Source organism: Barbus barbus (assembly GCF_936440315.1).
Source record: "Barbus barbus genome assembly, chromosome: 6".
Classification (NCBI taxonomy): domain Eukaryota; kingdom Metazoa; phylum Chordata; class Actinopteri; order Cypriniformes; family Cyprinidae; genus Barbus; species Barbus barbus.
This window is the reverse complement of record NC_136734.1, coordinates 24,759,053-24,773,291: the sequence shown is the minus strand read 5'-3', so window position 1 is coordinate 24,773,291 and position 14,239 is coordinate 24,759,053. Positions and strand designations below refer to the sequence as shown.

The 14,239-nt window shown below is 37.6% G+C and overlaps 2 protein-coding genes across 2 annotated transcripts in view; one reads left to right on the top strand and one right to left on the bottom strand.

The window, feature by feature from the left end:
* Positions 1 to 291: 291 nt before the first annotated feature.
* LOC306871704 (uncharacterized protein) lies at positions 292 to 3,478 on the top strand. Its single transcript, XM_079419812.1, has 4 exons — positions 292 to 1,078; positions 1,304 to 2,218; positions 2,328 to 2,545; positions 2,676 to 3,478. Exons 1-4 carry the CDS (start codon positions 1,064 to 1,066, stop codon positions 2,743 to 2,745), a joined length of 1,218 nt encoding a protein of 405 aa, XP_079275938.1. The 5' UTR covers positions 292 to 1,063; the 3' UTR covers positions 2,746 to 3,478.
* A 585-nt stretch (positions 3,479 to 4,063) lies between these two features.
* Positions 4,064 to 14,239, bottom strand: part of parp8 (poly (ADP-ribose) polymerase family, member 8) — a 28,286-nt gene continuing 18,110 nt past the window's right edge. Inside the window, exons 12-26 of the mRNA XM_079419811.1 lie at positions 13,064 to 13,646; positions 12,117 to 12,170; positions 11,661 to 11,756; positions 11,448 to 11,540; positions 11,212 to 11,337; positions 11,036 to 11,101; positions 10,600 to 10,667; positions 10,311 to 10,359; positions 8,178 to 8,290; positions 7,506 to 7,578; positions 6,972 to 7,041; positions 6,782 to 6,855; positions 6,564 to 6,633; positions 6,392 to 6,476; positions 4,064 to 6,257 (exon numbers count right to left, since the gene is read on the bottom strand). Of these exons, the coding sequence (XP_079275937.1) occupies positions 6,155 to 6,257; positions 6,392 to 6,476; positions 6,564 to 6,633; positions 6,782 to 6,855; positions 6,972 to 7,041; positions 7,506 to 7,578; positions 8,178 to 8,290; positions 10,311 to 10,359; positions 10,600 to 10,667; positions 11,036 to 11,101; positions 11,212 to 11,337; positions 11,448 to 11,540; positions 11,661 to 11,756; positions 12,117 to 12,170; positions 13,064 to 13,646 (1,723 nt within the window). The 3' untranslated portion in view covers positions 4,064 to 6,154. The remainder of the gene's footprint in view (positions 6,258 to 6,391; positions 6,477 to 6,563; positions 6,634 to 6,781; positions 6,856 to 6,971; positions 7,042 to 7,505; positions 7,579 to 8,177; positions 8,291 to 10,310; positions 10,360 to 10,599; positions 10,668 to 11,035; positions 11,102 to 11,211; positions 11,338 to 11,447; positions 11,541 to 11,660; positions 11,757 to 12,116; positions 12,171 to 13,063; positions 13,647 to 14,239) is intronic.

Below are 14,239 nucleotides of genomic sequence, written 5' to 3'. Positions count from 1 at the left end.
TGTCCTCCATAGGGTCGCAGGACACCCCAGACAGATGGCCAGTCCATCACAGGTGAGCTAAATTTGACAGGGATAAGTATTCTCAGCTGAGCATACAGCAATCTCTTTTGTCAGAAAAAATAATAATAATAATAATAATAATTAGCTAAATTTTACTCAGGCACAGCAGAGTCTAGTGATTCCCTAGTTCACACGAGAGGTAGAGCACTTGATCATTGGGAAGGAGAGCAGGACATATTATTCCTGTTGGAATAAGGTCTTTGTACCTGAATGGATCTCTACCTCCCTCTTGTGGTGTAAATGTTTTTCTTTATTATTAGTGAGTGCGCCATCTACTCGGAATGCATACATTTTCACTGCAACTATTTACTTTATTCAAAGTTGGCTACACTGCTTTTGATATTATTACAATCTTAATGGACTAAATGGATCTCGTTTGCAGCATTTTGTTCAACTACTTCAGTAAACTCGGGAAAATGTAAACTACTTCTAGCGCTCGATTCAGTCATTGCAGATTTTGATTCTAAATTCCTGGCACGTGCAGTTTACTCCACTGATCTTGCCTATATATTGTTGTTTCAATACAGATACAGGCCAGTGTAGCCGATAAATTATTGTGTTAAGTGGGAAGAATTACCTATTTTATTTTTTTTATATATTTGAAAACTGTGTCTTTGCTATTTTAAACCATAACTGCAAAATGTTTTTTTGACAACCGCATCTGTTAACTGTGGACGGAGGTAGTTTTTATTCCTTTTGGGCGGGTTTTGAGGCTGTTTTTTTATAGGACCTGGCAACCCGATAGTGATGACTTCCTGCTTGAAAAGTGAAACAAACTGCATCGTGTGTACACTCAAAAAGTGTTAAGTGTTCTGAGTGACACTGTGATGACCAAACAAAAAGCGCTTCAACTTGTGCTACTCTTATGAAAACAATGCATAACGTTACCTTTTTACTGAAAGAAACTTCTTGACGGTTACGGTTGGTCTTATCTCGTTTTGTTCCCGCTTGATATTGTTTTGATTTCCCTGACAACTGAACGGCGCCATCGGTGGAGATAGAAATGAGCCTGCCACAGGTGAGTTTGTTAACAGTCATGCTAAAAAACGCTGTCAACGATATTATTTATCATTTATGGATTTAATGTCAGGACTCCATCTAGTTAGTTAAATGACTTACTTGCTATTACTACTGTTTATTAGTGTCTTTACAAATAAGCGTGACGTCAGTTCTTTAATAAGTCCTGATTTAAAAACAAATGTTAATAAATCAGCTATGATTATTATTTTCAAATTCATTGCAGATATTCACTGCAGTGAGACTAACGTTACACCTGCCAACTTCAGCTGGTGTTGCCAGCGGGTCGTTTCGAGAGGCTGAAGATATATATAGGAGTACAATTGTGCAGACAACAGGTAATGGAAGTATGGATCTAAGACAAGAGGAGGGACCAGCTCAAAGTAACTCCTTAGTAGTTCAACCAGTTAACGTTGATGGCATTGTTATGGATTACATTGAAAAAATTAAATCCAAGGAACTTGACTTAATTAAAAAAAGGAATGCAGTTATTATGAAGCGAGACGAGAGCTATGTGACCTTTAGGCCTATGTCGCCGTCTGGTAAGAGCGTTCACGCTCAGTTTGCACGAGAACAGTTTATAACATTATATCAAAAGATTGCAACAGGGCTGCAAACCAGGACATACGATTACAGTCGAGGAATTATTGCGCTTTGCCAAGCAGAATTTCCAGAACTCCTAATCACTCGTAAAGATGAAAGGCAATTGCAGCTGACTGGCAACTTCATTAGCCTTGAAAGATTTGAGACATTGCGGAATGGGAGTACACGGACATATTCACACTACCAAACCCCAAATAAAACAAAAGTCAATGACACACCTTACAAACAAACAGTGAAGCAACAGAAATCAATAGACATAGCCAAAGAGGAGGCGTGTCCAATTTGTTTGGAAACACTCAAGATATCTGAATCCACAGTCTTGTCTAAATGTAAACACAGATTTTGTAAAGACTGTTTGGAGAGAGCTTTCCAAGTGAAGCCAACTTGTCCGATATGCGGAGAGATATACGGCAATCTTACAGGGACGCAACCAAAGGGAGCGAGCATGACTGTCTCATCGGACAGCTCCTCTCTACCTGGATATGAAAACTATGGTACAATCATAATTAGTTACCATATACCAAGTGGACGTCAAGGGGTGAGTATAAATGCAATGAAATGTTAGACATTCTTCTGCTTTAAGTTGTTCGTTATGACAACAATCACACAGTTGAAAAGTTGTCTTTTGATTACCTCATACTCTGCAGGATGAACACCCAAACCCAGGCATGCCATACCAGGGTGCGTCCCGCATAGCTTACCTCCCTAACTCAAAAGAGGGTAATAAGGTACTGAAGCTTCTGCAGAGGGCATTTGACCAGCGACTCACTTTCACCATTGGACGCTCATCAACCACTGGACAGAACAATGTGGTGACCTGGAATGACATTCACCATAAGACGTCTCCTTATGGAGGGCCAACCAGGTGAGTACCTAGTTTGGGTGTTGTCATGATTTTTGGGCGGTTGCCTTCTCTGAGACAAGCCCTTTTATTGTTAGCACTGTTTAATTTACAAGTTATCATAAGTGTTGTAATGATGTTTTCTTCTTTGTAGTTATGGTTACCCAGATCCAGACTACCTGAAACGAGTACAAGATGAACTGAAAGCAAAAGGAATTGATTAATTGTACAGTCTGAACCTTGTAATCGGTTCAGACACTATTATTACGAGCAGTAGTCATATATAAAGTAATATTGCAGTCTTGTGATCACTAATCAAGGTACAGCACTTTTCTTTTTTTCAGGCATTAATGTTTAACAGTTTTGAATATATGAATCTCAAGAAGCAGTATAAGAGAGACAGAGTTAAGGGCCATTCAGTGCATTTTTGCATTCCACTGCACTACCTTTTCATTGTTTTTACACGGAGATGTTTGACCATTGCTTTAATGTCTTTCGCAGCATCACATGTGTAACAGCATTTTCAAAATGCCCATAAGAAAATCTACTATTATGATATGTATGCAGTATACCTTGTTTGTGCTTTTAAATGTAAACCTTATAGTTTCATGTCAGTATCATAGAGGATCACATCAACAGAAATCAGTTTTACTTTAAAAATAATCATTGCTATTTTATATTGTGATTAGATTTTTAAATGGATGAACATGCAGTAAAATTAAGTGTCATATAAGTGTATAGAAAGTTACCATAGAGCCTCAGCAGCAAAAAAACTCAGCAATGACTGGTGTTCACGAGGAACTTTAATCAAACCAAGAGCAAGTCATTTTAGTAACACTAAACCATTCCCATCCGTATAGGGCTTTTTAATATTGATTTTTTTTTTCTCTGGATCATTTGTTTACCTTTGTTTTGATTTTGGTGGGTTGCAGTATTAAAACTTGAGTGAAAGATGCAAAAGTGTACATGAACTTCATTAATTCAAGTTCTTCTTTAAAAAATATTGTTTTCCCCCCTCTCAGAACGATGCTACATTGCAGAAAGATTTACTGGTATTTAGGCATCATATACAAATTATAATAATCGATGGACTAACCTGGCCCAAGTGTCCCGGCTTTTGGCCAACTTGAGTCAGTGATTAGCCAGTTCTAGCACTGATTTACAGAGGTACAACTAAATTAGTAACATATAACATCTTATAAGAAAAACAGCAATAGGAACACTGGTATAATTTGTATTTTTGCTTTAGAGGACAGACACTTGAAAGGAAATGGCTGATCTATTCTACAACTTTATACAAAATCGCCATGCACTGCTTCTCCCCTCATAAACATATTTTGACTACACAATGCTGTCAGCAGCCATTTTGAAGTTGTTTGTTGGAAGTTGTAGACTGAGCCAGGTGTTTCATGGTTGTAACAAAAAGGAACTGCTCCGGATCAAAGGTCAGTAAGGCTGCAGACTTCTGTGCATGAACTGGTATTCTGCAGTATTTAGGGTTTTACATGTGATTTCAGTTTGAAAGAAAAAAGACAAATGTCTGAATTATTGACAAATCTGAATTTAATGAACATAAACAGATACATAAGCTACTATTTCCATAACTTGTAAAAAGCCAAAAAGCTTGATCTGTTCGCAAAATAAGGAAAAAGTAAAAACGTACTACTGAAAATATTTGGCCTCCATGTTGCTCCATGTGGCATTATTTACACTATATACAGTATTTTCATATATGACAGTACTGTCATGTTTGCCATTAAATCCTTATCAATAAGGCACCAAATGCTAAGTAGCATGATCCTTTTTTTTACCAAATTGTGTGGAAAATGTAGAAAACGATACAAATAGACCTATCACATATGAACATGGTCCATCACAATGAAAAAAAAATATATAAACAAACAAAAATAAGTTGCTGTTAAATGTTTTGCAACAGTTATGAGTGTACATGCATGTAAGAACTACCCCCATCTTAATCCTTGAAAGATATTTTAACAATATTTATTAACTTATTAGACTGGATTTGAAAGAAGAATCAATATAATTAATCTGATTTACATCGTTTTTTAGTAATGACAAACTTGACAATGCGTAATGATTGCGTAAACTTTCACTTTAGATTTAATGTAATATTAAGCTGTTGCCATTCAATTGAAACTATAATGGAGTCAATGGAATATATTGCAAGTGAACATCATGTGAATTTACCAGTATTTCAGAATCCCATGGAAAAATACAAAATACTTTTCTGCACACAAAATAATCAATACCACATATTTAATGTGCCCATATTTTAATAAAACCCATAATTCTGCCCATAAGTGAGAAAAAAAACGTTGTGGTGCTACATCTCGACTTTATGTAAAAGTTGCATTTCCTCATATAGTATTTAAAATACAATTTAATTAATTTTAACCAAACGCGTCACCTTTATGCACATATTCCTAATACCTATATTGGGTGATCATTCTCAAAAAAAGATTTAGTGATTTCAATGATCAAACTATTTAATGTTTCGAAAGTAAAGTTAACAACCACACAGGTGTCTAAACATCACTATAAAGAATTGCAAAAATTGAACAGAATACTCACACATTTGAACCTTCTGTTAATACATTACAATGTATAAACAACAAGCAGCAAACACTTATTCTGCCTTAAAATCACCTTACAAAAAAGATTTATATTGAAATATTCAAAGACATTTTACAATTGGGTGCCGATTTTTGTCCATTATCAAAAAATCTGAAAACGTAAGGAAAGCAGCATGCATCTTATGTTTAGTTGTCGCTGCCGAATATATAAAGTCTTTTCTTTTTTGTTGTATTTTTAATCTAACTTTTTTCATACTTGGTATAGTCGCTCATAAATGAAAACGTTACAGCAATACTGTACGTTTAAAATGACGATGTTAATGAAGTGACAGGTTCAGTACATCTGGGCAAATTCTAAACGGATGCCTTTAGAAATTGTAAACCGACAGCTACTTTTAAGTAGCAGGGATTTTGTTTTTAAACTACACTCGTCAAAGCTCTCCATCAGCTGTAAATGCAGTCAACATCAGGAGTTGCTCGCTTGTGTTCAGTACTGTCAAACAATAAATACGTCTGTCTTTCAAAGGCATTTAAGATTATATGGAAGTTTGAAACAACTATCATACATTAAGAAAAATAAAGTGCATATACAGTAGACACCTTTTGTATACACAAATTAATGTACTTTAACAAGTACAACTCTTAGTAAACAAGGTCAGATGGCGCATATCCTCACAGGACTATTGTATTTTCTCCAGGAAAGTCTCAAAATACTGAATTCTTCAAAGTGTTTCATTTTTTGTATTTACAAAAAATAAGTAGTCTATCAGTTGAACTGAGAGACACACCATGCTCTTTCAAAATTTACCTTGTATTTATAAACTTAGCAAAATGGTAATAGTTTTGAATAGCCAGTGTAAATATGCATGTATCCCAGGGGAACAGTAGAAATAGTGTATTCTGAAGACTGCGAATATGCTTCGTGTTTTTTTGTGTGTGTATTTGTGGTTACCAAAAATACATGTGGTATTGGCCTCCTACGCTCAAATGTCCAGCTTTGGGAAAGAGGTCAAGGCAGCGGTATTGTGTTCCAACTTTTTCATCCAGTAGCCGTTTGATTGCCGATGACTCGCAGGATCTCCCTATGAATGCCAGGGTCCTGTGTGTTTATACTTGTGTCACCTACCTGTCCGTCCTCATAACTAGTTCGCAAAAAAAAAAAAACAGTGCTTCTGCTATTAACAAATTCTGCTTCTTTCAATTCTGATGGAATGAATGCATTCGGTATGTGAGATACACAGTCAATATGTGCTGAGATAGACATAAATGTACTTACACAAAGAAAAATCGTGTGCAGACATGATCTGTATTTGGAACTACCCAGATGTCCCCATGCTTGTGCAGGTCTGGAGATGTAATAACTGTTATATATATATATATAAAAAAGAAGTGATTATTAACATGATAAAGATTGCAGATGATGGTATAAATCTTTGTTAAATGTGTACCTTCACATAAGGCTATGCATTTCAGGTTGCGACTCTGCAGAAACTGCGGGTTCTGGCCTTTCTTCTGTGACTGAAAGCAAAAACAGAAAAACGTGGATGATGTCCTACTGGTTTCAGGATGCCAAGCATTTTTCATTTTTTTTAAGAAAGGGATTCTAATAATGACTGTGTCAGGTGATTGGGGGAAAAAGTAGTAATACTAAAAAAAAACTAAATACCTGCAAATGAATATTGGACTTGTTGGCAGCAGTTTCATCTTTTGAAGCAACTTTCTGCTGTTTTTTATTCATCCCTGTTCCACAAAAAGCCACAGTTATGTCAAGCAATTATACATGTTACATGTTTTGACATTTTTTGCATATATTTATGTAGAAAGTACAGGAGTTTTGCTCGTAAAGGTTTTAAGACCTGAGTAGCCAAAGGATATGCTTGATAATGGACTGAGATAGATTCCAATCCCATAGATAGCGCCATGTAGCTGCAAACAAAGCAATGATTCAGTCTGGCATTGAGTTAAAATCACTGCAAAGTGATTTACTTCTCAAAAGGTGAAATATGTTTGCAGAAATACCCAGTAACCTCATACAGTACACAACTGGATTTAAAGACATTTAAGTTTTATATTTTGTTGTAAGAAACATCCAGTGAATAAATCCAAGTTCCTTCTTACATAAATTTAGAGATGTGGTGTAAAAATGTCAGTGTACATCAGTCTGCTCAGATGTTTAAGAGGTTTAAATAATGCATTATGCATGTATGTATACACTATTAAATCTTACTACATCTATTTCCACTATTTAAAAAAAAACAGCTTCATCCACACTTCATCTCAACTTGTTTTCTTTAAAAAACATCTTTCACCTCAACCCTTTTTATGATCGGCCTCTTTAAAGAACCAGGCACCATGGGTAATGCATCTGCATCATAATTAGATGCAAGTACCTGAAGCCTTGTGTTTGATGCCACGACCAAACCATTCCTCAAAATGGAGTGCCAGTTTTCTATGTGTGATCCACTGAAAGAGAGAGGGAGAAAGAGCCAGTCAGTTTGTCTTTTTAAAACTGGAAATTCAACAACCAGTGTTCTCAAGTCAGCAAGAGACTTCACGCGTGTACAGCTGTGGCTTTAATTAGATTTGTGCAAAAGACAGATTTGAATTCTATGACTCCTTCAAAATACAACTTGCTGCACAGTTGAATAACAACTGAACTAGTTAAGACAGCTGGAACTGGTTTCCTTTTATTGTGACAATGAAATGTACTTCCAAATTGAGAATATTTCTTATTAGTGGACATAATCACAATGCCATAAAGCATTTGAAGTAAGAAATTATTGCTTTTCTGTTATGTCTTGCAGCACAAACCAGGCTTGTGGCATCTACAACATTTGTTCAGCACACCCACAGACCATTCACAGACTGCCTGATTCACAACGCACACAAAACTGCCAAGACCTTGCCAAAAATGGCAGGAATGCACAGAAACTATAATATAATTGGAGACCAGATAAAACACATTTTCCTTGTTGTACCCCAATGAGTAATTTGTAATGATGTGGGTCAGATTTGCAGTTTCTTAGGTAAATGCTGTACTGGGTGTTTAAAATGGAACTCACTGGAAAGCAAAGGTACTCCCAAAGAGGCCTTTGGCAGCTCTAAAGTTGGATTCTTTGGCTGGCGGACTGCTGAGCAGGAGGAACTGATGGGGTGTGTGCATGAACTTCAGTTGCTGTTGTGAGAAAAACAAGATGTAAGAGCATACACTTGAGACGTTAAGCCTTAATCGTTTTCTCTGCTATTGAAAAGTTCCTCTGAATTTAAAACTTTTCAGGAATACAGAACAACTGAAAGATGTTTCTAAAGGAGTCATGTTTCTCTTCTAAAGGGAGGTGATGCCAGTTAGTCTAACCTAGGGATGAGCGAACATCCCAAAATACCATATTGCGTTCTTATCGCACAAAACCACTATCTTCCCAATTTTGAGATGTACTATTGAGAATATTCAGACTGGAAAAAGACAATGGCTTATCTGTTTGAACAACACAGTATCGCATTAAACAAACAAAATGGACATTAAAGCCCGAGTTAAACTTTAAAGCACTGCATCACTGTATGAAACAAATTTACACTGATTCTTTTTAAAATTATACAGTGATTTAGTCAAGAGCATTGAGTGATTTTCTCCATCTTTTGTTTTTTGATTAACATTAATGACACAGACAGGAGAAGGTTAATTAGGATGCTGTCTCTTTAAAGGTGCCATAGAATGAAAAACTGTCTTTACCCTGGCATATTTAAATAATAACAGTTCTGTACATGGAAATGACATACAGTGAGCCTCAAACACCATAGTTTTCTCCTTCATATGTAAATCTCGTGATTAAAAAAGACCACTGAAAAACAGGCGAATCAGAACATAACACCGACTGTGACGCAACAGTCGGGATCACTACGCCCCCAACATTTGCATAAACCCGCCCTTGTTCTAAGCCGGCCGAACCATCAGAAGCTCTGCAGGTATTGTAAATAAACAAGCGCGGACAACAGCGAAAATAACAAAATAAATTTTATGTTCCAGGCCGTGCAGGGGGTGTGAAGTGCAGGGATGGGTTGGTGTCTGTATTCAGAAAGGCACAGAAAGCAAATAACGTGAGCCACTAAAGGGACATGGTTAGCTCCTTGCTAGCGGTAGCCTGTTACAGTACATAAGATTTCACTCTCAGTAAGGAGAGATGAGGATGATGGCGAATGACTTACAGATCCTGAGCACCACTGACAAGCATCTGATCTTGTGAAATGTGTGGTAAGTACTGTTGCTCCATAATGTAAACATAGTTTGTGTGATCGCGTCTCTTGGAAGTGAAACTATAACGCGATCGATGGATCGTTCAAAAGCAGTTTCAATGCCTAGCATATTAATAACGGCTCCCTGATGCCCGCATTTTATATACAGTATAATTACCCGACGATATAACTGCGAGAGAAAGTATTTAAATATATATTTTCCTCCCTGTGCTTCCTTCTTGCTGATGAGCCGTACTGTGAAACAGCCAATCAGAGCAGAGCTCATTATTATTCATGACCCTGCCAAATAAGCCAATAACAGACCGTTTCATTCTAGGGAGAAATCCTAGGGTTGTAAATGGACATGTAAAATCGTTTCTGGAGATTTTTTGCCCTTACCTAAACCTTCTGTGTAGATATCAGAGAACAATTTAAAATACTGTATCAATGCATTCTATGGCACCTTTAAGGTAGAATGTACAGATCTAAAGAACAGGCTCTTTCCCAATGTGCTTTTAATAACTCTTTTAAAAATAAAGCATGTCCCAAAGTAGACTGCATTTTACAAGTCACATTACATAATTGGACTGATTTGGACGTTGAAAAACCTGACCCTAAAATTTGATTTATTGCACTACTACTGCTAGCTCACTTTCAGTTGTTTTTTTTAAATAAGTCACCACGCATAAAAGACACATGATAGAGACGTGTGATATAATTTGACCCGCCACAGTCATCTACTAGTAGGCAGTCATTGTTGTAGTTTTAACATTATTATGGGGACATAAAAGTTCATGATCTCTATGATTTGCTTGAGAAGTAGATCGTAGACATCTTCAAGATCAATCACCCCAAGCATCTTAATCTAGATCTCAGAAATGTGCACATTCTTGTCGCATTTGATAGCAGAAATATTCAGGGACATCATTACAAATGCTTAATAAGATAGATACAAGAAGACTTACTCTAGTAACAGGAAGCTTCACTATGTGTGATCTGTTACTGGAAATCACCCTGTAAAGAAAATGGATTTATGAATCACGTCATATTCCCCATTAAATGTGCAACCCTCCACTGCAGGACTATAGATGTATTTCAATATACGAGTAATAGCTCATCACATGATCAAAGATGGATGTACACACTCTCCAAGACTATGTAATCGGAGCTGTTAGGAGAGCTCACCATCACATTTACACATCGTTAAAATGCAGAAGTGGAGTAGATAATGACTGAAATGTCGTTCTGTCATACCACTGCAGCAGTGGGTGAGCCAGGGGATCATGCTTGTCCATTTGTTTCTTTATCTCCAGGTATGGAGCCTGTGCAGAGGACATGTCAACGGTCAACATGTTAATGCATTCTGTCAAGGCTTATAAATGAGGTATAAAGCATTGGATGATTTCTCTGAAGTCGTATGCTACACATGACATAGGGATTGTAAACAACTAGAGCTGTCCATTTAATGCATTAATTTATTATTATACTTTTATACATGATTCATTTATGAAATATTACATTAGTTTAAACCGTATAATAAATTATTATAAAAATGCATTGTGATATTTCTAAATCATTTATATCATATTTTTATTTTATCAAAACCCCTCTATTTTAATTGACTGATGGCCTTCAAAACAATATAACACTCACAGAAAAAAACATGCTCTTGTAAAATTCTACTTGATACCTGGGTCATTTCTCTGATAGATGCGATACTGTCAAGTGCTCTCATCACTCGGTCATAGTCCTTTTTCTGAAGAAGAACTCAAACAATCAATGTAATATTCCTTATATCCTGAATAGCAGGATTACACTAAAGAGACAGGTCAAGCTAAAGTTAAATGCTCTTAGTGTTTTAAGTACCCTGGGGTTGAAGGCAAGTGCTTGTGAGTCATTGGGATCCACCACAGAGGGATATGGCTCAAAAATGACAACTTTCCTCGGAGACTCCAGTGCCGATCGGCACATGGAGACTAGTAGGTCTACTACCTGTAATCACGAACAGAAATTGTAAGCCATTTGGTTAGAAACATCTGTGCAGAATGACTATATGAGTGCTTACAGTCAAGCGTGTCTATTTTGTTTGTTTGTTTGTGTACCTGAGCACCAGTGGCAATCTCATCAGCAGCCTCATTCATGACCCCTAACGTCTGGAAGGCGAATACACATAATTCTCTCTCACACACTGTGGGCTGTAGGACGCACATAAACAAGATAATTAGAAGTAAAAGGTTATTAGTAATCCAGAATTAATGCAAAGAATTCACACCATCTGTCAATCCAAGATTGCTAATAAGAGCAAACAGGCTCACTCTGAGCATTGGTCCATTTTGGAATACGTGAGGTTCATCGCAGACCACACAGAACTCGTTCAGGACAGGGATACGCTGCTCTGCATACTCCATAGTCTGCAATTACAGCATCCATTAAGTAACATTTCTCCCCTCTATAACAGTAATACAACATCAGCAGCTGCTAGAAGAGCTCCACCAAAACCCCAATACAAATGAAAAGGACAGTTCACTAAAAAATTATTTATTTTCATCATGTCTATCATTTGAAAGGAATGTTTCCTGAAATGTTTCTTGCACATTCAGTTTTGGTCATAAGAATACCAATGACTGGAGAATGTCAACTACTGAAACCAAACACATGCCCTCAAGCTCAGTTTGCTTCGGGAAAGGATTTTGCATGTATTTGCAAGTAAAAGAGTTGTATTTACCAGACCCCAAATACAGTTTGATTAATGATTCAAATTTTGATTTTACCTGAACAAGGAAGCCTCTGTCTCTGACTGGAATGGTTTTGGCTCCGAAGTTTGGCTACTCGAGAAAACAGAAAAAATATATATATTAGAACTCCCTCTAAATTCCAAACCAAATTCACAAGCCAAATACACAAAGTTGTTTTCAATGCCTCAAGCCAAAATTATTACATTACACTTGTGGGAAAAAAATATTTAAACTACTGAATTCATTTAATTTATTTAATAAATCGCCCTGTCCTCAACCTGTTAAACTCTATCATCTCTGCCTGTTGGAGGAATTAACTGAAATTGTTCACTTTTATTTTGCAGTAAATAAATTCTGCACCTATTATGCAAAATTCACTTTTACATGCTGTCTGAACATAAATCTGTGTTGGCAAGTGTGTGTACACAACCATCCTATAATGATAAAAATCCACCCGCTCCTATTTTTTAATCCCTATAAATCATAAGCAGTGTCTCAGATCAAGCCGTTCACAGAATGCGTGCTCAGAAAACCATATATCAGTAGTTTAGACTGAAATGGCTTTAAAATGCATGATTTCAGCATGATAGACAATCAAAACCAAACAGATATTTTTTGGCAGAGTATCCGAGATAGAAGCTGTAAAGGCCCTCTATTCTGTAAAAGGGGGCGGGGAGTAGCAGTTAATTTGCCTTTAATGATACATGCACAAAAACAGCGTGTTTCTGCTTCCACTCAAAATGGGCATTTTCAAAATGATATAAATGATCTGTGGGGTATTTTTAGCTAAAACGTCACAAACACATTCTGGGGACACCTGAGACTTATATTACATCTGTTATGAAAAAGGGGTCTAATAGGTGCCCCTTTAAATAATACTTTGATATCCAAAACACACAATCAAGTGTCTAATTTATTATGTAATCTCAAGGAACTATTTTCATACGACAAAATCCCAAGCAGCCTCTGGGAAACATCCTTACCTGAGGTGTGGAAGAGAGTGATGGGGCCAGGATGCCGATTAGCCCTGAGGTAAGGGAGAGGCGTCTGCTCTCCGTGACAGGCTCTTTAAAGATGTCGCTTTTGCCCATCTTGGTGGTGCTGGAGTAGGACCTGCTGAGCAGACGGTGGTGGTGCTTCAGGCCATCCAGCTCTTCAGTCCGCACGCTGCCTGAGCAGGAGCGGCCCAGGAGCCGGTGGGGCTTCAAAGCACCGCCATCGCTACTGCCAGCAGCATGTTCACAGCGAGGATCTGCTGCACTCGACCGTGGCGACAGTTTATGAGGCCGCAGCGGTGTGCAGTCCTCCGGTTTAACTGCGGTCGAGCAGGGCCTCGGCAGCAGCCGGTGGGGCTGCTTGAGGGGCTGATGTTGCTCCATCCGCGGGTCACTGGAGAGGGAATGGCCCAGGAGCTTGTGCGACTTGCCAACGCAGCCGTCCATTTCTGGCTTCACCGTGCTTGAGCATGTTCGCCGTAACAGACGGTGGGATTTCGACATGCCATCCTGCTCAGGTTTGAGCTTCTTTTTGCTCTTCACACAGCCAGGAGGAGGGTAGCTGGGGGATCTGAGTTTGCACAAGCACAGCACATTAATCAAACAACATGACTTAAGGAACACAGAAAGATGTTGTGCAATTACGCTTGTGCAAATTCTGCACATTTCACAATACTTCATTGGCTGATTTACACCATTTCATTTTTCATGTTGAGGTCTGCATAGTTCGCATTAGAAATGCGCGTTTCTTGCACTAATGAATTACAGTAGGCTGTGCCGCAATTTAAAGCTTTAAGCATTGTTGACAAATTGCTTCATTTTTTTCTGCATCTTAAATTTCATTTCTGGATCATTTTATTATTTATTTAAAAAGAACACACACACACACAGGTAAGACATTCGGGTAAGATTTAATCTTTATGGTTTTAAAATGCCAAACCCATGGCTACAAAGTCAATTTCATCAGGAAGTCTTGGAGTCTTTCCAATTCAGTGAAACATTAGATTTGTGTCAGCAGTTCCAACAGTTTGATAACCAACTACTGACTCATCATAGGGTCATTCATTAGAATATTTCAGCTCTTACATCTCCAGCTGGTCTAATAAATTTAGACCAGACTATGAAGCTGGCACACTTGTTAGCATAGAAGTAAATGCTGTTCTT